General features: G+C 39.4%; 4 protein-coding genes and 1 long non-coding RNA gene across 11 annotated transcripts; 2 read left to right on the top strand and 3 right to left on the bottom strand.

The window, feature by feature from the left end:
- The first annotated feature begins 701 nt into the window (after nt 1–701).
- LOC116850687 (fat storage-inducing transmembrane protein) lies at nt 702–4,242 on the top strand. Its single transcript, XM_032829282.1, has 2 exons — nt 702–1,162; nt 1,252–4,242. Exon 2 carries the CDS (start codon nt 1,695–1,697, stop codon nt 2,892–2,894), a length of 1,200 nt encoding a protein of 399 aa, XP_032685173.1. The 5' UTR covers nt 702–1,162; nt 1,252–1,694; the 3' UTR covers nt 2,895–4,242.
- On the bottom strand, nt 4,199–13,396 carry LOC116850686 (zinc finger CCCH domain-containing protein 18-like). Of its 5 annotated transcripts, none has more exons than XM_032829281.1 (8): nt 13,030–13,396; nt 12,001–12,334; nt 10,092–11,312; nt 9,298–9,797; nt 8,499–8,755; nt 7,964–8,386; nt 7,260–7,637; nt 4,199–6,967 (listed from the first exon to the last, which is right to left on the bottom strand). In XM_032829281.1, the coding sequence occupies exons 3-8, from the start codon at nt 11,290–11,292 to the stop codon at nt 6,556–6,558; spliced, it is 3,171 nt and encodes a 1,056-aa protein (XP_032685172.1). In that variant the 5' UTR covers nt 11,293–11,312; nt 12,001–12,334; nt 13,030–13,396; the 3' UTR covers nt 4,199–6,555. The 5 variants fall into 5 exon arrangements, with proteins under 5 accessions (XP_032685172.1, XP_032685170.1, XP_032685167.1 ...); XM_032829279.1 differs by having other exon boundaries at nt 12,001–12,313; XM_032829276.1 differs by having other exon boundaries at nt 12,001–13,396.
- A 1,947-nt stretch (nt 13,397–15,343) lies between these two features.
- On the top strand, nt 15,344–18,794 carry LOC116850694. The gene is made up of 4 exons (XR_004379409.1): nt 15,344–15,524; nt 15,592–15,860; nt 15,933–16,052; nt 17,941–18,794. It is a non-coding gene; the product is annotated as an uncharacterized LOC116850694 (long non-coding RNA).
- On the bottom strand, nt 15,854–18,168 carry LOC116850693 (allatotropin-like). 3 transcript variants are annotated; one of them, XM_032829294.1, is made up of 3 exons: nt 18,033–18,168; nt 16,808–17,079; nt 15,854–16,057 (listed from the first exon to the last, which is right to left on the bottom strand). In XM_032829294.1, exons 2-3 carry the CDS (start codon nt 17,071–17,073, stop codon nt 15,907–15,909), a joined length of 417 nt encoding a protein of 138 aa, XP_032685185.1. In that variant the 5' UTR covers nt 17,074–17,079; nt 18,033–18,168; the 3' UTR covers nt 15,854–15,906. The 3 variants fall into 3 exon arrangements, with proteins under 3 accessions (XP_032685185.1, XP_032685184.1, XP_032685183.1); XM_032829293.1 differs by having other exon boundaries at nt 17,799–18,067; XM_032829292.1 differs by having other exon boundaries at nt 16,808–18,065.
- Nucleotides 18,795–18,862: 68 nt separating the features above from the next.
- LOC116850692 (WASH complex subunit 5) lies at nt 18,863–24,213 on the bottom strand. Its single transcript, XM_032829291.1, has 17 exons — nt 23,971–24,213; nt 23,727–23,829; nt 23,441–23,632; nt 23,087–23,301; nt 22,628–22,994; nt 22,152–22,427; nt 21,842–22,067; nt 21,538–21,773; nt 21,154–21,405; nt 20,866–21,048; nt 20,689–20,805; nt 20,431–20,603; nt 20,095–20,357; nt 19,701–19,884; nt 19,414–19,634; nt 19,157–19,310; nt 18,863–19,054 (listed from the first exon to the last, which is right to left on the bottom strand). Exons 1-17 carry the CDS (start codon nt 24,090–24,092, stop codon nt 18,901–18,903), a joined length of 3,438 nt encoding a protein of 1,145 aa, XP_032685182.1. The 5' UTR covers nt 24,093–24,213; the 3' UTR covers nt 18,863–18,900.
- Between the last annotated feature and the right edge of the window lie 287 nt (nt 24,214–24,500).

Here is a 24,500-nt window from a genome sequence, read left to right as displayed (position 1 = left end):
CTTTATCACTCTTCAAATGTACAAAAAGGGTTGAATAATGGCTCCTGCACACAAGACGCGCTAATGCTTGCCGCGCGGCGGAAGTTCGCGCAACAGCCAATTAATTAATATGCTGCTTTCCGTATTAACCTTCTAGCTTTTACGGAAAAACAACATATTAATTGGCTGTCGCGCGGACTTCCGCCGCGCGGCAAGCATTAGCGAGTCCTGTGTGCAGGAGCTATTATTCTACCCTTTTTGTACATTTGAAGAGTGATAAAGATAGAATAACGCGTTATGCAGGCAAGCATTACCGTGTCTTGTGTGCAGGAGCTATAACACATTAACGCTGATAACAGTTGCATTCCGAAATTCACTGTCAGTATTGAAATTCTATAGTATACGTAACATGAACTATAGATTTTCAGTACTGGGCCCTTATTTTTGAAATAGTTGCATATACATAAGTTTTACTGCAGGTTTAATCATACTATAAAATAGCTGCGCAGTAAAACTTACGTATACGCAACTATTTCAAGGATAAAGGCCATAACAATAAATTTCGGAACGCAACCAATATGTTCCATGAACGCACCCTTAATCAAAGTTAGGAGAAAGTATTATAATTCCTGATTGGTTACATCCTGTCCGCCATTTTTAAGAGTGACGTTACGGTAGTGAGAAAAACTTTAGTAGAAGTGAGAGAGAAGTGAGAGAGAAGCTCGAAGACTGAAATGACAGCACACTGCAGCTTCTCTCTCTTTCCCTCACACACACGCACACACACACTATGCACACTTACTCGCTTTCTCTCTACAAAAGTGACGCACCTTAACTCAGACTTGAAGAGCTCTAGTTTGAGAAGTTTGTATGCTCGGTCGCCGCGATTCTTGAGCTATTCGAAATAACACGTAATCGGTATCGGTAATCGTAAATGTATTCTACGATTTTTCATTCGTCATCTGCGAAATTGATTCTTTAACCTTCCGTGTTATCCATCATCGGTCACTTGATCCCGAGACCTGGTGCAATTGAATCAATGAGCATTAACGAGTATCTACGTTGTAAATTTGATATTCGAATCACAGAAAGTTGTCTTGTCACACTTTCTCACACTTTCCATGTGAGAAGTATTTCCTCAGGCTGAGGATGAAGAGATCGCCAGGAAAGGAGTTTTAGAAAGGTATACTGAGAAAAACAAGCATCACATCTGTAGTAAAAGTAATCGTTTCATTGGTGAAAAAAAGATGACGGTTGTGTGTGAATTTAAAGGCCCAAGCGGTGACTGACAGTGATTGCGAACCGCCTCCGTCGTCACATTGTGGGCATATGTCATACACTTATTCCGTGTTTCGCACACGGAAGACACGAAAGTCTACAACAAACAGCAGGGTCAAAGAACACCCATGGCGCGCTCAGTGACGCGACGGAGTAGAGTGTCCAAGGGAGGGGGATCAACCAGTGGATGACAGTGCGTATTATTGTAAATCCGACGACGAGGTGACGACGGCGACGAGGTAAGATTTGGAACAGTCAGCGCTGCATTGGCTACCCGCAGCCAAGTGGTTAGACGTGGTACTTGTGCTACGCAACTAACCCTAACCTAACCGAACCCGGCGGACCTGGTGAGTCCAGCGGTGCGATGTTTTTAGACAATATTGGCGGCCGAGCGCACCAATAAGCATACCCAAGATAAGCCAGCAAAATCCTCCGGGATGGCGACTGGCAAGCGACGTAACATCCACACGACGGCCGGGAGTGCCGCGGTCAGCAGCGGCATTCGTTCGAATCGAATGAACTTCCGACCGAACTCCACGCAGGAGGATCGCGGCGGCACCCGGCCTACCGCGGGGCCCAGCTCCATTGGCCTAATTCTCGTCACCATGTTGTTGCATGTATGCAAGAAGTCCCTCCTGTTCGACACGCGGCTGAAGGTAGCCATCTACTGCGGCATCATCTTCGTGGTGTCGCTGATCGCGGACTTTGTTGTGATGCCGCGTACGTATTTCTCTCGGTCAGACAACGCGCTGAATCAGTACTTCGTCAAGTGGGGCTGGGGCTGGCTGCTGTCCGTGATGGTGCCGTGGATCGTGCTGACGGCGCACACGATAGGCTGCGGCCGCAGACCGATCCTGCTGCGTCACCTGGGCCGCGCGGTCCTCGCGACCGTCGCCTGGCTCGCTTGGACCAAGCTGTTCAACTACGTCGAGACCAACTACGGCAGGTGTCTGAACACGCGCGACATTCAGCTGCAGTCAAAGGCCAGGTGTCTGCAGTCGGGTAGATTCTGGAGCGGCCTTGACATATCCGGCCATACGTTCATCTTGATATATTCCAGCCTGATACTAGCTGAGGAGGGTTCCTCGCTAGTCGGCTGGGAGGGCATCAAGGATCTGGTGATGCGCGAGGAGCACACGCGCGCCACGCCGAATGAGACGAGCACTGGGCCGCTCCGTAACATTTCCAACAATGACCTCAAGTTCCTCAAGAAGGCGCATCGGGCGCTCACGCCGTACCTACGTGGCCTCTTCGTGGCGATGACGATGCAGCAGCTGCTCTGGGACATCATGCTGGTGTCGACGGTGCTCTACTATCACATCATGATAGAGAAGTTCCTCGGCGGCGCGGCGGCCGTGCTTACGTGGTACGTCACGTACCAATGGTGGTTCAAGCTGCCGAAGAACGGCCTGCCCGCGCCCGGCGATGGTCTCTTCAAATACAACGAGACGAAGATCAACCCGGAAGTCAGCGCTGCCAGGACGAGACGCAGCACTTTGAACGGCACCAATCAAGTGCCAAAGTTTATGGGCATGCCTATCAGAACGACAACGCAAGAAACTGCCGCCGCTGCTACCCCCGAGCCGAATCCATCGAACAGGCAGGCGGACCTCGACGTGTCCACTTCAAGATTGTAAAACTATCGAATAGTGCTCAAATGCTCGAGCAATTGCGCGCGGATGCGGTTCGTACCAACGCAGTGACCGAATATTCGGATTAATTCAGGTTTATGGCAACATCGACGCCTGATTATTGAGCTTGATGATGCATCTAGTCGTGTGTTTCGTGGAACTTTCACGTGTAATCAATGAATTTAATTAAGACTAACTTCGTTTCGGACGCTTTCGTTCGGTCTTTGTTCGATATGTAATAAGTAATAAGAAGAAGAAGATGCTTTCAGCACAAAAACATCCAAAACAAACTCAGCTTGGGAGTACACATAAATGTGTAGTCCTTTAACCTGTTCTGAGACCGTCTTTTGCATCGATTAAGGATGGTACAGCGTTAGTACAATTTTATAGTATGGTGAAAATACGAAATGTCCGGACACGCTTTATCTAATCCTGGACATTCTTTTTGTTTTGATCCTCACGAATATTTAAACTGTTAACATAAAGCATGTATTGAATGTGTACATTCAATGAGTCTATTCTATTGCAAGTTTAAATATTCGTATTTGAAGGACAAAACAAGAATGCCTACAGATTCAGCACGTGTTCGGGAATTACTGGTATTTTCATCTTACAATTTTTTACATTTATACAAATAAACCAGTGGCATAACCAGGGGGGAGATTGAGGGGGCTGCAGCCCCCCCCCCCCTGAAGTTGATTTTCTGGGTTACGCTAAGTGTGAGAGAAATTTTTTTGAATGATCTTTTTTTTTTTGCTCGTCAAAAATAAAAAGTACAGTTTCCCCCCAAAACTTTTTTTCTGGCTACGCCACTGAAATAAATCTTACAAAATGTCGAGATATTTAATCTTCAAGCGATTGGACGTTCGTTTTATGTACAGCATTATACTTAAATGAGTATCCGAATATTCGATCCACATGTTGAGTACGAAAATCGATTCGGATGTATGAGTGACGTAGGGTACAGTTTCATCCGAGGACTGCTTAATATATACGACATACACACAGATGCCTTCCTCGTATTTTCGCGTGTAAATAAAATTCGGACTTTGTGCGACGTATACGTGTGTATTCTTTGAAATATCGTTGGTTTGCAGGTAATATTAAGATTACCTAAACCAAAAACAGAAAATTAAACCAGAATCTGATCGAGCCTCGTTTTCTCAAGATGTTTGTAATTCGTAAGAAACAACAATACGTGCCTGTCTTATGTTTCTTGGCACCTCCGTATGGATTGTTATGAAAAGACACGTTACTTAATTTATTTAGCATTGGAGTCGGTATTTTCGGTAACACACTCTTGTGGATACTTTGTTTTGTAACTTATATTTAATAAAGTCTGTCGTTTAACAAAGCGTTCGTTTCTTAAGTTAACATGGTGCTCATGGCATGAAATTAGCATAGCGCATCTCGTCACACTATATTTATACACGGAAAAAAGTACAAAATATATATATGTGTGTGTGTGTGTATATATATATATATATATATATATATATACACACGTTTTCTATTACGAAATCCTCCTTTCTCGCGCGTGGCACAGTTTTCTGTATTTAGGATTATATTTCCCTCTACACTATCTCTTGAAATTAGTCCCCTGATATTACTAGGCTTATTTAGAAAGATCAATATCGCACTGGTCATTGACTGATTATATCGAGAACTTCTCATATCTAAAAACGAGAAATCTCACGTGCACTTTGAAAGGAAAGAATGCCAAAAGAAGTAACGTCTCTTGAAGGAGACATATCGCTAGAATATAAGACTATCACTATAATAGTACAAATATGCAATTCGTAGAATTCAATATAATAAATTTATTTTTTATCAAACTAAATTAAAATTTCTTGTCCGCTAATCGGAAATGATAGCACCACGGCGTATGTTCTCAAATCGTTCCGCTTCGTGAAGTCAGCTTTTTGCTTTTACATCACGAAAAGTAACGTCACAGTCAGTCTACATACGTTTCCCATGTATAATACAATTGTAGTAAAACGTAAACTTCCATTCACGACTATTTGACAGTATTGACTTCCACTCACGACTATTTGATAGTAACTATATATGTTGCAAAATTATTCTAACGCGGTACCATGGCGAATTTCACTCTATGTCCATAATATTCGGTTCTTTTGTTTAGAACGCAAATCAAAAAAAGTAAAGCAGACGTTTGTATATAAATATGATAAATGATTTGTCAATCAATATCACTTCTTCTCAAGCTTTTTCATTCAGGCTCGTATTATGAAAATAAAATATTCAGATTTGAATTCAGAGTTATATATGAACTTGTCATTTGAATTTTTTTCAAATAATGTAAAATTCACATTTAACATCTATATTCAAATCTAGATACTTGGCTTTCAAAACTTGGTACTTGAAGCAAGTTTCAAGTAGCAACTATCAATACCGGTCTTAGAAATGTCACTATAATTTGTATTATGGTTGTAATCGTTCTATACATAGGTGTTAAGACAATTCAGACAAGTGAATATTTAATAAAACGAATTACGGATATGCACACACATATACACATACATACATACATGCGAAGTCGAAATTTGCTCACGTCTTCGCAATATACCTATAATTATTCGCCGCATATTCCCTCTCGTTTTTCAACACAATTTTAATCACGATGTCATAGATGTTATCAACATTTTACTACACGTAAAAATAATCTTTTGTGAATGTCACTAAACTCGTGTTACTGAAGATGCGGCTTGATTCTATAATATTATATACTATTGTAAATTATAAGTAACCTATCTAAAAAAAAGAAAAATTTAAGATGAGAAAAAACATAAGTATTTTGCGATCGTAATTCCTGTATTGTAAAAATGGGAATATGTTTCTTGTCTTGTATATATATATATACCAAATTTTGTATATATATACTAGTATGTACATACTAGTATATACATACTAGTATATATATACTAGTATATATAAACTAGTTATGAATATTCGCAACTTTCACTTACTCCTCCAAGTTATTCATTTGTTTGTTCCATAACACCGAATCGTCGAGCTATCGTCTCTGAGAAGGAAACATGAGAAAAGGCTTTTGGATATATATACAAAATCTTATGACCCATTAGATTCTTCATAACAATGTATTCAGATTTTCTAAAATATCCTCAATTTCTATAAATCTAATTTTTTACTCTCGCTGCTGTTAACTAAAGATTCAACAAAATATTGTGTCTAAAACAATTGCAAACATATATATGTATATATATATATGTGTATGTATATATATATATATATCTCAATTTCGAAAATATTCTTAGACATTTTCTCAAATGTATGAGACAACACATGCAAAAAAAACATCTTATTTTTAGCAAGATATTTCTTATTTGCTTTATAAGTCCATCAAATGTCCATGGACGAAGACGCTTTCATAAGACGTTTTTTCTTAAAACGAGTGACATTGTGTTTCAGAGTTCAATTAGTTGAAGCAAACATCATCAAAGAGTTGCGAATACTCGTTAAGATGTATATCCATCACAACCCAACAGGCATCACATAATTGTTTACCTTGCCTAATCGTTATTGTGAAAACAGCTAATTACAGAATACAGCTACAAAACATTTAGTACGTATGTGTACATATTTATCAGAATATTAAGAAACGTACGCTGTCGTTACTCTATTGACTCTAAACCTTAGATCGTTTACGCGCAATCGCGTCTTCTACGGCCTTGAGTTGCTTCAGCAATTCCTCGCGTCGCGAGCTCGCCTTCTTGGCGGCCTTGGCAGCCGCGGCAGCTACACTCGCTTTGCTGTCGATCAACGGCGGTGAATCGAGTCCTCGCTTTTTACCCGCCATCAGCGCACTACGGTCGATCTTCTTCACTGCCGTAGTGTTGCTCGTGGGTTTCAACGTGAGCTTGATCTGTTGTTTAGTGCCGCCGAGTTTTAGAGCGTCCATGCTCTTGGAATCTTTGCGTGTTATCGGGGGTGTCGAACCTTTTCTCCTACGGGTTTCGCTGGAAGATGATGAGTAGCTCGATTCGCTCGAGTCACTACTGCTCCCACTGCTTTCCGAGCCTGAGCTACTACGAGATGATCTAAAACATGTTCCTCTTTTATTTAATTGAGTTTATTATATTTTATCTAAATGAATTTACGATATAACAGAACATTATAAATAAAAAAACAGAATTATATTTGTCAGTTGAATAAATCACACCGCTAATCTCGAAGAGGAGACATAATAGTCCGAGTGCCGTAAGCAAAGCTCCTATATATATAAAGGGACTACTTCTCTTAGTATTATTAAAAGATTATTTTGCAAAATAGATTACAGTAGAAATCTTTAGTTTTTCGCTATTACTGAAATTAATAGACGAGTTCTCATACCTAGACCTAGAGCGACTCTTAATAATCTTAGCTACAGCAGCAGCAGCAATGGCCGCCTTGTCTCTGGCTTTTTCATGGTGACGATGTGATGAGAGCGGACTCGGCGCGGGTGGATTCAAGCCGGCCCGTCGATGCAGCGTACCCGTTGTAGGAGAGATAGAACCTTTCGGTGGGCGAGGTGATGGAGCAGGAGGATTCATTAACATGGCACCTCGTTGAGGTGGAGCCGTGGCAACAGCTGAAGGATTCGAGGGCGGCGAACTCACGACTGTTTTGCTTTTGCCAGCAGCTCGGGTTCTAGAAGGAGGGGATGGTGAACGGGACCTGGACAGGGAATCGTAAGAACTGTAGCTGGAACGGCTCGAGCTACGGCTAGAACTAAAAAGATGATGCTCTTGTATGTTTTCGTGTATACCCGAGTAAATGGATAAAACTAAATGTCTGAATAATTTAAATATTTAAACGAAACAAAACTTACGTCTTAATAATAATCTTTAAAAAATGTAAAGCAACGATAACTTTAAATATTTAAATAAGACTAAATATTTAAATAATTAAACAAAATAAATATAAGCATACAAGCAGTTTTTTAATGAAATGCGCTACACCATAATCATCGCTATTCTTGAGAAGTATCTTGGATATATCCGTGTCCTCTATTATAAGATTTATTAAACATTTAGATGTAAATCTGGATATTGTACCTCGTTGATGAATAAGAAGAGCCAGAAGAATATGACTGTCGGCGTGGTCGTCGGGACGACGTATTTCGACGAACGGCACTCGGGGATTTGCGTCGCATCCACGGATCAGCCCATTCATCGCCTCTGCCTCTAACTTCGACAGGAGGTGGCTCTTCTTCCCGCCAAGGTTTCGTCGGCGGTATACGTTCCACGATGACCTCACGCGACGGCCGTTTATGTTTCTTTTCATACTTCTCGTAATAATCACGTTCTCTATCGCGCTGCTCGCGTTCTCGTTCCCGTTCGCGGTCACGATTGTGTGGTGGCGGTGGAGGTGGTGGTGGTGGCGGTGGCGGTGGTGAAACTGAATGTGTGCCGCGAGGAATCGCATGATAATCGATGCGATCTCTGTATTCAGCCGGACGATCTTTATAGTGAACTCTCCTGATAAAAAAATATAAATTGAGATAAAACAGAAGAAACGTAAGTCGATCCAGCGGCCAGAAAATCACGGTTGAAAAAAGATCTTTCTTTTTTTAGGACTGCATTATCTCACCTATAATAATCTGACGTAGGTGGTGGCGGGTAATAACCCTCGGGTTCGTCAATATACCTGTCCGGTGTGAGTCGAGAAGACGGCACTCTACGCGGGGCTTCCCGTTGTGGCCATCTCTCAACTGGCGGCTCAGGACTAGCGGCTCGAACATAATAGCCAGCCTCTCTATCGAGCTCATCTTGCCCTAAACTCAGGTTCATTTTCTTCTCCTCAAAATCCATGTCCGATTCTTTTCGTTTGTTAGCTTTACGCATCATCTGTTACAAGAAGCAAGAAGAAATGAGTTTTCCTTCTTGTCCTCTTCGGAATCTTCCATCGAAATTAAAACTCCTGGCACTTCGCCGCGAAATTCTTGATTGATGATGTCAGAAGCAAGAAAATACGCTAAAAATTTTTGGAAAATACATTGAAATAAAAAGATATATCCATAAAATAATACTTGCAATCGATCAAATATACTTGTAAAATAATTCGAACGCTTTCCTTTTGTTTGAACAATAGCCGTAAAATTAATGTGACACGTAACCTTTCTCTTTAACATATCTTTTTTCATGATTTTGTCACATTAATTTCACGATAAATTATTGATTATCAAAGTAAAAGAAAAATGCTAAAACTACTTTGCGAGTCTGCCCAATCGATTGCAGATAATATTTTGTAAACTTACCATTTTATTTCAATATATTTTGTATACATTTTTAACATGTATTTTCTCGTTTCTGCCATAAAAAAAGTGGCCACGGTGAGAGACCAGGACTTTTAATTGCGTTTTGGAGGGAATGTTACGTGAGCCACTTACTTCTTTGGCGTGGCGCAACCCACGTTCCCATGCAGACTCCGTTGGCGTCTCTTCCACTTTAGTTGTATGTGTAGGAGCACCGTAACCAGGTAATGAACGTGCCATATTCGATCTGTCGATGTGCGACCGATACTCGTGCGGCGTGGCAGCATGCGGTGGGTACGCCATGGGCCTTATCATATCGAACATCGTATAGTTCCCTTTATCAGTCACGCCAGGGTGCAAGAATCTGCAGCTAACACCCCACGTGCATTGGCCTCGATTGTAGAAACGACACACGGGTCTCGGCTCGGTCTCCTCCGGCCGTGCATCGTCCCCGTCACTGAGTTCGCCTTCCTCCAACTCAGACTCCTCTTTCTCTCCTTCATGTTCTCCCTCTTCTTTGTCATTTGTTTCACCCAACTCTTTCGACTTCACCTTATCTCTGTCCTTATCTTTGTCTTTACTATCTTTGTCCGTGTTTCCTTTAGTATCTTTCCCAATTGGTACTTCGGTTTCTCCTGGAATTTTAGTAATACCTAAGGATTTGTTTGGAAAATTTAGCATAAGGCAACGTTCTTTTGAAGTAGCAACACTTGATAAAACTCAAAGTTATTTATTTATTTATAAATAGATCACCCATTTGACACAAAAGAGACAATATATAAATGATAATAAATATATACAATATAAGAAAAAGAAAGCAAGCTAAATGAAAAAAAGAAATTATGGTCTGATTCCATGATATCTATATAAATGTTATAGATAATGTTATTGTTAATTTGACTCCAAGTACATTTGCACATATGCATTACCTTCGTCACGTTCGTCTTTCCATTGGCCGTCGGCTTCAAAGTCTAGTTGTTCGCTTTCCTCTGCTAAGCCAACAGGAGCAATTTTTTCTTCCTTTGCCGTGCTTTGCTCGTCATTCATGGTTTGCTTCTTGTCGTCCTGCTCTTTAGCTTTATCATCTTCTGTGTTCTGCTTGCCCGAACTCTCGAGACCATCTATGCTTTCAAGATCCGACACATCTGACAAATCTTCACCATGGGTCATAGGCGTAGGTTTGGATTTAGATGTGGGCTCGGGGTCGTCCTCGATATCACCGTCTGAGATCTGCTCACCGTCCAACAATTCGTTAAACGAACCGTTCTTTGTTTCCTCAGGCGACCGAGGACCCGAATGCGAATGCTTGTCTGAGTCCTGGTCGTCCATAGGAGATGCTGGACCAGACTTGTAAGACTTCGGCGAGCTTCTAGGCGACATCAGAGACTTGACGGAGCTACGGCCAGATCTAGGCGACTTTGGCGAGCTCTGTCTAGACTCGCTGTTCTTGTAAGAGTACGATTTGGGCGAGTTGTCGACGGATCGCTGCGGGTCGACCTCGAAGTCCGACGTTTTCGACTCGGTATCGCCGAAACGCAGGGACTTGCAGTCATTCGGCGGAGAGAGGCACGAGCCATTGTCCTGCACAAGTGAGCGAGACGAGCTGCGATCCGATCGTGGCGAGTCCAGAGAGTTGTTTCCGGAACGGTAAGACTTCGGCGACGCCGGCGGCGACGCAGGCGGCGATGCAGGTGGTGACGCAGGCGGCGACGCAGGTGGTGACACGGGCGGTGACGCAGGCGGCGACGCAGGCGGCGACGCAGGTGGTGACGCGGGTGGTGATGCGGGTGGTGATGCGGGTGGTGACGTAGGCGGCGACGCAGGTGGTGACTTGGTGGACATGCTACGGATAGACCTCGACGAGCCTTCTTCACTAGGTGACATTAGTCCGGATCGCGGCGACTTGGGCGAGAACGGTGTGGATCTCGGCGATTTGGAGTCCCGGCCGGACACCATCGACCCGCGAGACTTTCCCCCTAGAGAGGAGATCGAGCTCGCCGGCGACTTACGTCCGGATCCGGATGAGTGATGCGAGTAATGCGACGACGTCATATCGTCCATGGCAGTGACTCGATTTCTACCTCCGTCATAACCCTCCGAGGAAGTACTCTCTGAACCAGAATCGGACATGCTGAACTATCTCTATCAGCCTGTAAAACAATGAGATCCATTAACAAAGGCGACGGGCGACTCCTCGCAGGACGGGAACAGGAACATTGTTTTTTTTTATTTCTTTTTCTTATTTTATGAAATATTATAGAAATGTAACAACGTTTTTGAGGTCTCCTCTCTTATTTGTTACAAGTTAAAGTTCCCGACTCCTCGCCGCGGCCATCTTGATTTATAATGTAAAAAGAGCAAGAAAATATACGCTAAAAATTCTTGCAAAATGTGCAGAGATAGAGAATATATTTATAAAATAATACTTGCGAACGATCGAGTATACGTGTAAAATAGTCCGAACACTTTCCTTCTGTCCTAACAATTGATGGATAACCGTGAAATTGACGCGACAAGATCGTGAGGAAAGGTAAGTTAAAAAAGTGGGTTTGCACGCCACGTAATCTGATAGTAATTTCTCAATAGTTAGAGCAGAAAGAATGGATTATTTTGCATGTATTCGATCGATTGCAAATGCCCATTTTAGCTACATTTATAGCTACATTCTTTCATCACTTCGACGTGATCCAGCAAGATTTTATCGTGTATTTTCTCGCCTCTGACACCGTCGATCGAGAGTTCTGCAGCGAGAAGGTGGGAGCCTTAAGTCTTTTGAAAAGACGATACCGACCGAATGTAGCGCTGAAAAATCTGCATCAGTAGCATCGCAGGGCTTACCTGTGTCGATCAGAGACTGTGCAGTGCTCGCTCTTGATGGCACAACGCGCGCGATCCATAACGTGTCGAACATATATATCACAACTTTTTTCCTTACTTCTTTTTATTAAAAACTTTGATACTTTATTACTTATCAACCGAACTTGTTTGCCGTCACATATACGATACGTACTGTTTCCCGGTTCAGGTTTACTCGGGCGCGGAACTTTTGAACTTTTCAACTTGAACACAACACAAACTAAGAAAGTACCGATAAACCACAAAACCGTACTTTTGTTATTGCACTAGAAACTAGAGCGAACGAACTTTCAACCTGAAAGAATATTTTTTGGCCCTATGGAAAAAGAAAAACTGGGAGGAGTTGGGAGCGAGTTGAAGAAAGATGAGAGAGCATGAAAAAAGCTGCGCTGTAAGTAATTGGAGTATTCTAATGCTGTCACATCATTTTCTCTGCTTCTGGCAAAAGAGAATTCAACGAGTACTCTGGATCACATGTGTTATCAAAATATATACTTCAAAGTCCAGCGAAAGCAACAAATACCTTCGAAAGCAGAATTAACTTCAAGCAGAATTAACCTTTGCCATGATACCGATAACATCTCTGAAAACGTTAATTCTCAAAACGAAACAAACTTATGCTGTGTGTATGTATGTGTGTGTGTATATATGAATCTTGTGAAATGGCCATGAATCCACGCTATCTCGATTGCGGTAACAACGCGCGGTCGATTTTCAATGAATTATAACCTAACTTGCAAATCTCGGAATATCTATACTTTATCTTCGTCCCGAAACGAACGTCACGCTCGTTTCACCGTAGGAACCACCTCAAACAATAAGCCCGCGGAGAGGTTATGGTCCGCGCGACGTCGACATTATACCGCGATCAAGATCGTGAGGACTCGGGGCATCGGGCGAGAAACGGAGCAATCGCGGAGTGATTCTGCTCGCGGGGGATGTGGTGCGCACTTGATCATTTTGTGTCGAGATGAACAGTCCGCGATGAGAATGGCATTGCGGGCCTCTTACCTTGATCGCGCGTATGCCTGTGGGCCTTAGGAGTCTTCGAGGCTCCCCGAGGCACAAGGCGGCCGGCGTCACTTGTGCAGAACGCTAGCGTTCTCGCTAATACACGAAAACGTGCACGCTCTTAACCGCCTTTCTCCACGGCACCTACGGCGGCCTACACCGCCTGAAACGTTGCGAGAGATCTCGTCTGCGATCCTTCCCTCCTTCCTTCCTTCTTCTCTTCCTTTGTCAAATCTTTCTCTCCGTCTCTAGCGTCGCAGAACCTCACTCGTTCCGTCGAAAACGGCCGGATTACACGAAAATGTCCAGCCGAACGTAGATTCGATGTGTGTACATTTAGTCATGGGATTTTCCGATACTAGACGGGGCTATATAGAGGTCTGTTCTTTTCAGCTGCACTGTTGACTGGTGCAATAAGTTAAGCTGCCAATACATGGAGCGTTCCAGCGTCGAGCGTTAAAGCGTTAGCCAATCAACGTATCAGGTCCCAGAAGTATACTTTAGTTATTGCGGAAAGTTGCACGTTGATTGGCTACCGCTTTAACGCTCGACGCTCGATGCTCCCATGTAAAGATACCTTTAAGCCAGCGGCACACGATGCTTGTTTTCACGCTGGATTGCTTGCTGGATGGCAATACTCTGTTCTGATTGGTGCATTTCTGAAGACGGACCAATCAGAATAGAGTATTTTCATCAAGCAAGCAATCCAGCACGGAAACAAGCATCGTGTGCCGCTGGCTTTAGAGTGAGACAAATACATTTTATTTCACTTTAGCTTATTGCACCAAAAACTCGATTCTCTAACTAGTATACGTAATGGCTTCTGCACACAGGACGCGGTAATGCTTGCCGCGCGGCTGAAGTTCGCGCGACAGCCAATCAATATGCTGCTTTCCGTAATAACCTTCTAGCTCCTACAGAAAAACAACATATTGATTGGCTGTCGCGCGGTGGAAGTTTGCGTAACAGCTAATCAATATGCTGCTTTTCGTAATAACCTTCTAGCTCCTACAGAAAAACAACATATTGATTGGCTGTCGCGCGGTGGAAGTTTGCGTAACAGCTAATCAATATGCTGCTTTTCGTAATAACCTTCTAGCTCCTACAGAAAAACAACATATTGATTGGCTGTCGCGCGGTGGAAGTTTGCGTAACAGCTAATCAATATGCTGCTTTTCGTAATAACCTTCTAGCTCCTACAGAAAAACAACATATTGATTGGCTGTCGCGCGGTGGAAGTTTGCGTAACAGCTAATCAATATGCTGCTTTTCGTAATAACCTTCTAGCTCCTACAGAAAAACAACATATTGATTGGCTGTCGCGCGGTGGAAGTTTGCGTAACAGCTAATCAATATGCTGCTTTTCGTAATAACCTTCTAGCTCCTACAGAAAAACAACATATTGATTGGCTGTCGTGCGGACTTCCGCCGCGCGGCATGCATTACCGCGTCCTGTGTGCAGGAGCCATAAGTTTTACTGCGCAGGTTTAATCATACCATAAAATAGTTGCGCAGTAAAACTTATGGCTCCTGCACACAGGACGCGGTAATGCTTGCAAAATGCAAGCAACACGAACACTTTATTGATATGCAAATGTAACCTTAAAAAATTTTGTATCGACATGTCCTAAGTAGTGAATCAGATATGACAGAACGTTATTACAACATTATATAATAAACTCGATATAAAACTATTTCTTAACTTACCCTGATTTGATCCTTATACATTTCTTATTATTGCTTTGTAAAACTTTTTATATGTGACAATATCTACTTCATCACACCTTTTAGTTCAAACGACACTAAAAGATACGCTAACTAATAGCGAATTCGGTAGCTTGCACTAGTGCGCACTGAGTGCGCATTAAGGCTTGTTTACAGTACATTCTTATATTTAAGATCGTGTCTTAAATACATATTTAAAAACATTTTAACTAATAAAATGATTCGTACGGATGTTATACATATCATATTATGGTTAAAAATATTTGAGAATTTATTTGAGAATTATTTAAGACAATCTTTAAATATAATAACATACTATGAACAAGCCTTAGTGCGCACTCAGTGCACACTAGTGCAAGCAACCGAATTCGCTATAATACAGCCAAAAATTGGATTTGGCGTAACGAAAATAGCGTAAAGAGCACAAAATAACTAGGCGGAAACTGATACTTAAATGAGATGATGTGATTGGTTGGCGCAAGTTACGCTTACGCCGCATGGAAAGGCACCCTAAAAAAGATGTACAGAAATCTCGCGCATGCGCCTATCTGGTGTCCAACATTCACTTGTTTGAATTCATTAACTTGTTTGAATTTTTAAACGTAACGCTTGCACGACTATTTGTCTCGTCGCTTCTACGTGATAAAACGACGTTTGGAGAATAGAATTATACTTGAAAATATTGAGTTCTCCGTATGGATTGAGACAAGTTTAAAATTTATTTGTCAATCGCAACTCTGAGGAAGAATTCGGAGATTCTGAGGAGCTAGGTATAACGTGCAATTATAAGATGCAATACCCGTACGATCATTTTCCATCTTTACTTTCTCATTTTAGTTTAATTCTTTAATTTTACACATATTTTTTAATCATCAAGGAAGCAATCATTTTCAATATTTCTTTCGATATATACATATACATACGATACTGTGATATTCTACGACGAAGTTAAATGTACATCGATTGCCAGATGAAAAACGCAAACTCCTATGTCTCCCGCATTGTCATTTTGTAGTGAAGAGATTATAACGGAAAAATAATGCCTACGCAATGCTCGTAGAGATACTTGAAGAATCGAGAAATCAACGAGAACGTGTCAAACTTAGGTTAGTTTTTGGAACTCGCGTAAATCGCCGTGCTTTGACAAATGGGTTAATACAGCGCGTGCGTTCTTTCAGACTTCGAGCGTTGGATCATCGACTCCTCGTCGCTTTGATCGGCATTCTGCATCGACATCTGCATCAGCTTGGTAACGAGTGCAGGATTTGTCCGTATCACTGGAAGTAGCATTTTCGCAGGTATCCTGCAATGTATTTATGTACATGTATTATATACGTTTCCGTACGCAGGAGTATAGTAAGAGGCCTGTTTTTTTTCTCGAAGAACTTAAATTAGTGTATACTGGTGCAATAACCCAGACAGTACAAATATCTAAAATCGAGTCATAAGACGTCTTTAGGACGTCCTTAAGACATTTTTAAAACAATGCCTTATAAACTTGTCTTAAAGATATCTTAAAGATGTCTTAAAGACGTCTTATGACCCGATTTTGGACATTGTGCTGTCTGGGAAGTTAGAGAAGAGAAACAAGTAAATAAGAAACACATTTTTTGGCATATCTTGCATTGATTGAGTCATTTTTAAAATTTTATGAGGATGGAATTGATCAATTAATCATAAGGTGGTGAAATCTTGTAAATTTAAGTGGCAAATATATTGTGGAGTAAATTTAAATATTCTTTTCTGTTTTCATGTAAATTTAAAGCTATCAATTTAAAATTATCTATGAAATAACTTATATATATTTCTTATGAATTGTGTAAAATAACGTAAAATAAAATTATACGTCCAATTAGTATACTGATTTTGTAACAAAAGATTGATAAAAAATTGATCCTACATGTGCAATTATATATGACTAATCAAATTTCTTAGATTTTCTTTTTGCATTTCAATGCGAATTTTAATAAAAACGAATAGTGAAACTTTTCAAACCGAAATATTTTCGGTTTTATCGATATCTTATCTTTTACAAAGCTTGCGGAATACTTACCCGGAACGCGGAAAACTTCGCAAAAGAGCCAATAGAATTTCCTCGTGTCTGCCAAAGTCCGGAGCCTCCACAGGACCTTCTCTTTTCCCGAATCCAATCGCCGTAGAGATATATTCCGGCTTGAAGCCACGGATCTCCCTCACTTTTGTCCGATGCTTGATGAAACGAGGATACTTTAACTTTTCGATGTCGCAACTCTTCGATGTCGTAGTTGCGATGAAAAGTCCCACCACGAAGACTAATGCAATCGCTAATATCGCTCGCATGATTTCCTGATGTAAAACAAAAGGGAGACACGTCAAGTGCAATAAGGAATAATTGTTGCAAAGATGTCGCTATGTATATACTATAAATATTAAGAAAAACAGTCCTTCGAGGCCTGCGTTTATCGTTATTAGTGTTACACATTAAACATACATTCATTAATTCTCTTGCGCACATTCCTTAATTTCTATTATATGAAGTTCTTACGAGATTTCACGGGACATTAGAACGTATTGTTTGATATTGACCTGCATATGTATAGACGTCGCATTGCCATTGAATATAAAAGCTTATTTGAAGCTATATTTGAATTATTATAATTCATACTTACTTTGAAACACACGCATGATAAAAATTGATTAATGCAGGGTATATTTGTCATATATTGTTAAATTATATAAAATAATCACTAATACAAATGAATATGATGTAGATAAAACCATAATACTCGCTTAACATATTATATAATATAGAAGTATACTGATAATTAAATGAAGTATGAAAATACATTGAAAGTATACTGAAAATATAGTGATAAAGTAAAGAAGAAGATACTGATATATATTGGTAAAATAAGATTATAATGTAAATTATTTCTCGTAACTTCTGTTGGCAAAGATTTTTTAAGTTTTGTCATTTCAGTCTTTACACTTGTAAACAATGTTTACAACTTGTAAACTTGATTTTATCTAAATATAGGTAATGATTTAAGCCAATAAACAATTACAGTTTCCGAAGTATTTGTGTCTTGATGAAATTTTGAAAAATGTTATCAACTCTACTCGCGTCCTATATGTTATTCCGAAAATAGAAACCATTTTTAAATTAATATCTGTCTAATTTGGAAAATATATCTCTCGTTTTCGCAGGTATTTGAATTAAATTCTAGCGACACGCGTTGCAATCTGTCAAGCCCAATCGCAGATTTCAAGAGGAGGAAGAACGTCGACTTAATCCGTACGTGCGAGAGTTGAGAACTGGCTTCCGAGACTATTCCACGTCGTTTTGTATGAAGCCGCCGACATCGGCGTCACCGGCGGCCGCTGACGCCGTCGTAGCCGCCGTTGACGCCGACACAGCCGTGGCCGCTGTTGCCGTCATCGCCGCCGCCGCCGATCATATATTTTGTTAATTCCTCAAATGCACCCAACCGATCCATTCGAATCATTTAGTACCGCATTGAAATCTCCGTTGATTAGATAGCTGCAATCAGGGGGAGATAGTAATTTTCTATGAGAACGTATCTGGAAACGAAATACGGGTCATGCGACGCAAGAAGGCGCCGAAACCGCCGCCGCCGCCGTTGTTGTACGCCGCGTATCGTCTAGCCGCCAATGCGTATGCGAAGTATTCCCGCAGTATTCGGCGATGCTGCCCCTGAGAATGCTCTCTTCGTAATGACGATACCACGCCCATGCTTTCATCTAATTTACAAAGCGTAAGCCTCGTTCGATGCAAACTACAACGCAAGGCGTTGGCGATGGTTTACAATTAATTAGAGCAGTAGGAGCGCGTTGTAATTTAATTAAATAATACAAAATTAATTGTAATATTCTTTCTACAGAATTCAGTCGAATACATCTAATAGTTTCTTATCTCGTCAAAATTGTGTTTTCTACTAAAATCTATTTTTTAAATTATAATTATGGATAATTGAGAGAAAAAGAAAGAAACATCGTGCAAGATAAGAAAGCACAATAGTCAACTAAAAATATTAGGCTATGTAATATTTTATTTCATTAATTTTATATAAAATACATATCTTTATAGAGTTAATAATATCGATTCATTTATACAGTGTATAGATAATATTACTTCGTATTATTGCATTATTTCGCCATTTTAACTAAAGAATGATCTAAAACGACAACAGGTATCTCTTTAAGAATAAGAGAACGTGGAATACCGGAATATTTCACAAAAAGCTCCAGGAAATGAAGATTAGTAGCTCCTTCGGTTTCTGTGTCGCTACCTGCTTTCATGCTGAAAACAAAGTCATCATTAATTGATACGTATTAATTAACTTATACCAAGTGGCAGTGTATTACCGTATTCGCGACGTTGTAATTATGGTATTATTCTTACCTTTCCACGGTGAGGAATGACAGGATATACATACATAAATATTTTATATATCGATTCATCACAGAGACGTGGAATTGACGAAGGATCGTTTGTAGGCCTATCGCAAATACCGTAGCGTCGACAGGATCTTGATATCTCTTGCTTAACAGACTTGCTATAGTAAATAAAAATAAAATACAATATGTATATGACGTTGCATTTTATACGATGAGGGATTATTTGTATTTTCCTGATACACAAGCATTAATAATACGTACCTGTATTTTTGCAATATATCAATTTGTTCAACTGCGACACTGTGAATAAGAACACAATAAGAGCTATATTATCTATCTTTGGTGGCTTGATATAAACTTTATTGTGCGGATCGCTAATGCCAGCCCAGTCCAATCGCACGCTGAGTTCGTGAAGCAATTCGCTTTTCTCCGACTCGGTTTCACTACTGTTATCTTTGTTTGCTATTTCGCACAAGATTGCTCTGCAAAGTAGAAAAAATGAAGAGCAAGAAAAGAAGCCGCGAATTATTGAATTCATCTTTACATACGTATTCAATGTCCGGAGTGCCGCTTCCATATGTTTCGCTTCAAATTTGCAAGCGGTGTTCAGCTCATACGCTATCTTTTTTCTGAGTAATTGATAATGACCTATTTTCAATGTCCATTCGAGTGCTGGTAACCATAATTTGTTGCTACTAGCATTTACGGAATTATGAAGTTTCGTGATGTTACCTAAGAGTAACATATAATCAACTATTTTTGTCGTGAATTAACATATTTCTGTATATTATAGTCTTCAATTTTACCTTTGACTTTATCGGTAACGAATAAATCGCATTAGTTTTTAACAACAAGTGTATGGACGGTTATCAGAATACAAGAATGAGAAAATATCGTTGTCAAAGTGGTGATGTCGATTTTTCTTTTATTTCGAATTCTTACCTTTAGCACTGTCTAAGGTACTCAAAGTAGTCTCGCAATCCTCCAACATCGACGTCCATGTCTTACTCCGTATACTTCTCTCTATATAATGAACCAAAGCTTCCAGTTCCATAACGATGTAAAAAGAGATGAGCTTATCCAATCCCGATAATCCTGGAGTACCTATCGTTTCTAATATCACGGAGAAGACTTTGTAGTTTAAGATTTCATTTTGCGTTTTAATGTCATACCACGCTAGAGAATGATCTATATATACAGTAGTTCTGAAATAACACAAATGAATAGGTACTCGGAAGTTAATTTACTAAAGTGAAACCTACATAAACGACACGATACCGTGGGTCGGTGATACGAATGAGTTCTCTGGCAAGCCTGCCCATAAAAGTCAGAGAATTATTGTCCGTTGAAATTGTACACTTATCTTCCTGGAATTGTCTCCATGATTTTCCTGGTACCCAGGAAAAGCCTCTACGTTCTTCTTCCACTGCGTTATTTATGATGTATATAATCTAAGAACGTATGTTGGAGAAATGTCAAGTAAAATATAATTATACAATAATCTTACTGCAACTTATGATTATAGAATTCTCTTACTTCTTCGTGCCATATCTTCAAACTGTTTATATTAATGTAATCCTGAATATATTGAAAAGATTTTCTATATCCATCCATAATTGAAGATAAATTAGACAATTTTTGCAGAAGAGATGTCTGAAATTTTTATATTTATATATATAATAAAATAATATAATCTTTAAAAAACTCATTTACCTTAGATTTCTGATCAAAGTTGAGGCCATTGTATAATGCTAAACTAATTTTCTTTGAGAGCTCTTGACGTATACCGTCCTCTAAAAGACGATGCGAATCAACCCTTAAAACTCCTAGAGAGACACTTCTCAGTGACAAAACACCCTTTGTAAAAACTGATACTGCATATGTTAATTTAGCCATCTAAAAAAAATATTAAATGTGAATAGCCATTCATAAATATAAAAAACATTCCTTTTTAGATTAACGCAACTTGATGCAATGAAGATAATTCATTACAATATGTACCTGCAGTCTCTCGTTCAATTGTGCATAGTCTTTAAGTTTATCTTTTGGTAATTTCGTTGGAATTTCTTTAAATGCATGCGTCTCGAGATGTACAATCTGCGCTAATAAACCAAATACTGTCTCCGGTATAATTTGCAAAACACGTCTGGCATATCCTTCTAGTTCTCTACTATAGTATTGGGATACCGAGGATAGATCTGCGCTTCGCGCTTGATTTACCCTTAACAATGGAGTTTCTAATGCCGAAGCCATCTAAAAATAATAAAATGTATAAATTCATATCTCAAAATCAATACTTAAAATATAAATTCATACTCAAATATAATATTCATACTCAATAATAGTTTTTACTTATTTATACAGTTTTTACTTATAAATTTATACTTTAAGAAAGAGAGCCTTCAATTTGATAACCGTCGGTGGATTTTCTTTAATACTCTCTTGCATCACGTCGATAAAAGATTCCATAATATTCCACGCATAGCAACAGTCCGTTACAATATTTAAGCTTATCATAATATCTTCGGATATGCTGCCTGTACGCAACATATTGTGTAAAGTCTCGCGCGTGTCAGCCAGATACTGTGAAATGTGTAGATTATTTTCTAACTGGTGAAATTCTGGAAATGATAATACATTATAAACACTCATTTGCAAAACAAATTTCTTTCAGTTTGTATATCCGTACCTTGCACTTGTTCCAGCGCTTGCAACAGCTGTACTATCTTTCTCCCGTCCTCTTGCTTCAACGAATCGATGTGCTTACTGATTTCCATGAACCACGAATAAAGATTTTGGTTTTTATCAATACCATCCAGAGGTTTAGTGCCGCCAAAAATTTGTGCAAGATCAGTTATACGTTCGACACATGTTTCTTTATCTTTGAGCCACTTCGCCTCTTTTCCAAGCAGCAACTAATAATACGAAAGCAAGTTAAAATTATACACTGTTTTCTAAGATATTTCTGATTATAAGAATAGTGAAAAATTTAAACATACATCTTTATACATCTGTTTAACATCCTGTTCAATTTGAGCAGTGCTTAATAATAATCGGAGACAATTCGTTGTAGTATACTTGCTCTCGCTCACGACCAATTGGCGCAAAGTACGCGAACGTTTCGAATCCTCCAGAGCTATAGTGGGCATGGTTGTATGTAGAAGAATCCAGTGCAGCGTAACATTAGATTCCCTCATTAATTTGACCAAGGAACCCGTTGCATTCTCATCCAACGTGCCTGCCTTCTGTACTTCGTCCGTCTCTTGTATTAGTTTCTGGAATATTTTTTCTATGAAACAAGTAAAAGAGATGGCTCTGAGAAAATATTAAATTATTTTGCTTTATAATCCAGGAACTTCGTGTGAAATATATTTTTAATGTGCATACAATAGTTGTTAGTTGATGTTTACAGAGACATTATATTTACTCCTATGTACAAAACAACTCCATGTGTGAACACTGAACTCTTACTTACATCCATCTTTGTTCCATACTTCTGCGCAATTCCTTTCACATTAGAATTCTCGAGCGTATTATTCAGTGCTGTTCGCGCAGCTTTATACGGAGACCACCAATCGCACAGATTGATCACTGTTCCCATGTAAATACTAATTACCCAATTGTCGGGAAAAAATCTGTCCACTACTTCCCTCATAATAGCAGTTTGTGTATGAAGTACAGCTGGTTTAAACGACAATATTATCACTAACATCGATGCTTGCGTAGAAACAGCAGTACTTCGGTGTTCAGGATGCGGGAAAGCAAGGGTCTGATTGTAAATCTCGTCCGAACGCAATCGGCCGATAACAAGATCTATTAGAAAATCTCGTAAAGATACTCTCCTAAAATTTAAATATTTAATTATAATCTGAGAAGGTATTATATATTTTAAGAAATCAATTGCTCTTCTTAATACCAACAATTTACTACATACTTAAAATATTCTTCAGGATAATTAGCTGGTCTTTTGGACAGTGTTCTTACATATCCCGTCGAACGAAGCAACATACAAACATCATCTACTCTTGTGGAAGAAGATCTCTGTGCATTATATCGATAATAAGACACAAGTAATCTTTCACGAATTCGTCCTTCAAAGTGGTAATCAACCAATAATAGCATGACTCCATATAGATATACAGCCTCACACTATACAAAGATACAATTGTCCAATTTTAAGCTGTATACAGTCAATATATAATACAGTAATTTAATATTAGCTAACAAAATATCATTTTTATGCTTAGTAATTGTTAATCATTTCATGAAGAAAATAAAAAAGATATACCATTAATTGCTTTCCTTCTTCATTAAACATAATAGAGTCTACTGATTGATGTATGTAAACTCCATCTCCCAATTCATCAATATAAAAGTTTAGATCTGTAACATACTTATGTATACTCTCAAAAGCTAAGTAAAACCTTGTGAGTATGTCTGAGAAATTATTTCGTAGCTCCTCATCTGTTTCTTGGAGTATCTAGAAAATAATGTATAAACATTATATTTATATATGCTATAATAATTAAAGTGATATAATTGTATTATAGTATAAAAAGAACACTAATATTTACAGGATCATCTTCTATTTTTTGCTCATAAATACTGGCTGCTTTAAAATATGCAAAATCGATTATGATTGATCCGTACTTCTGAATTGATTGCTTTGAATCCAAGCTAGGAAATAAACATAATTGTAAAATTTATAACATTTATGTAATAAACAATAAATATCCATGCTATATTATAATTTATCGCATACATTAATAATATAGTGTATTAATAGCAGATTGATAACTATATTTATAATAAACTAACCTAAAAAAGGGTGGTACATAGTCTTTCAATCGCATTAATTCAGCTATAATAGCATTTCCGCGAGATACCAATCGTAATAAATTTTGTCCGCAGACATTATTAGCTGCTAGAAAATCGCCCATTATTTTAAACAATTGTCACGATCATTTTCTATCAAATAATCCACAGATGAATCTTGACATTTAAAAACAAAAGGCTTGCCTAGCTTGTGCGTTAGGCCGTACTACTTGAAGATAAGACGCAGTTATCTATGGCTGCGTTTGCTTGGGCGCATATGCGTTATAAGCGTCAGGGTGCAATTCATGCAACGGAATAGCGGAATAGCGGAGCGCGGAACGAGAGCAGAACCAATCATGAGCGGAAGCAATCACGAGTAAAAACTATGGAACGCTCGTGATTGGTTCCACTCTCGTTCCGCGCTCCGCTATTCCGCTGCATGAGGGTGCCATTATATGAAGCGCGGAAACAAAATCGCGGAGGACAAAATCTTACTAGATCCGTTACGCGTTCCGTGTCTATTTTGATTGCCT

The sequence above is a fragment of the Odontomachus brunneus genome, unplaced genomic scaffold (assembly GCF_010583005.1).
Source record: "Odontomachus brunneus isolate Ranch 3 - 2012 unplaced genomic scaffold, Obru_v1 Obru_scaffold_152, whole genome shotgun sequence".
NCBI lineage: Eukaryota > Metazoa > Arthropoda > Insecta > Hymenoptera > Formicidae > Odontomachus > Odontomachus brunneus.
Note: the sequence above shows the minus strand (reverse complement) of the source record. Positions and strands in the feature narration are given on the sequence as shown.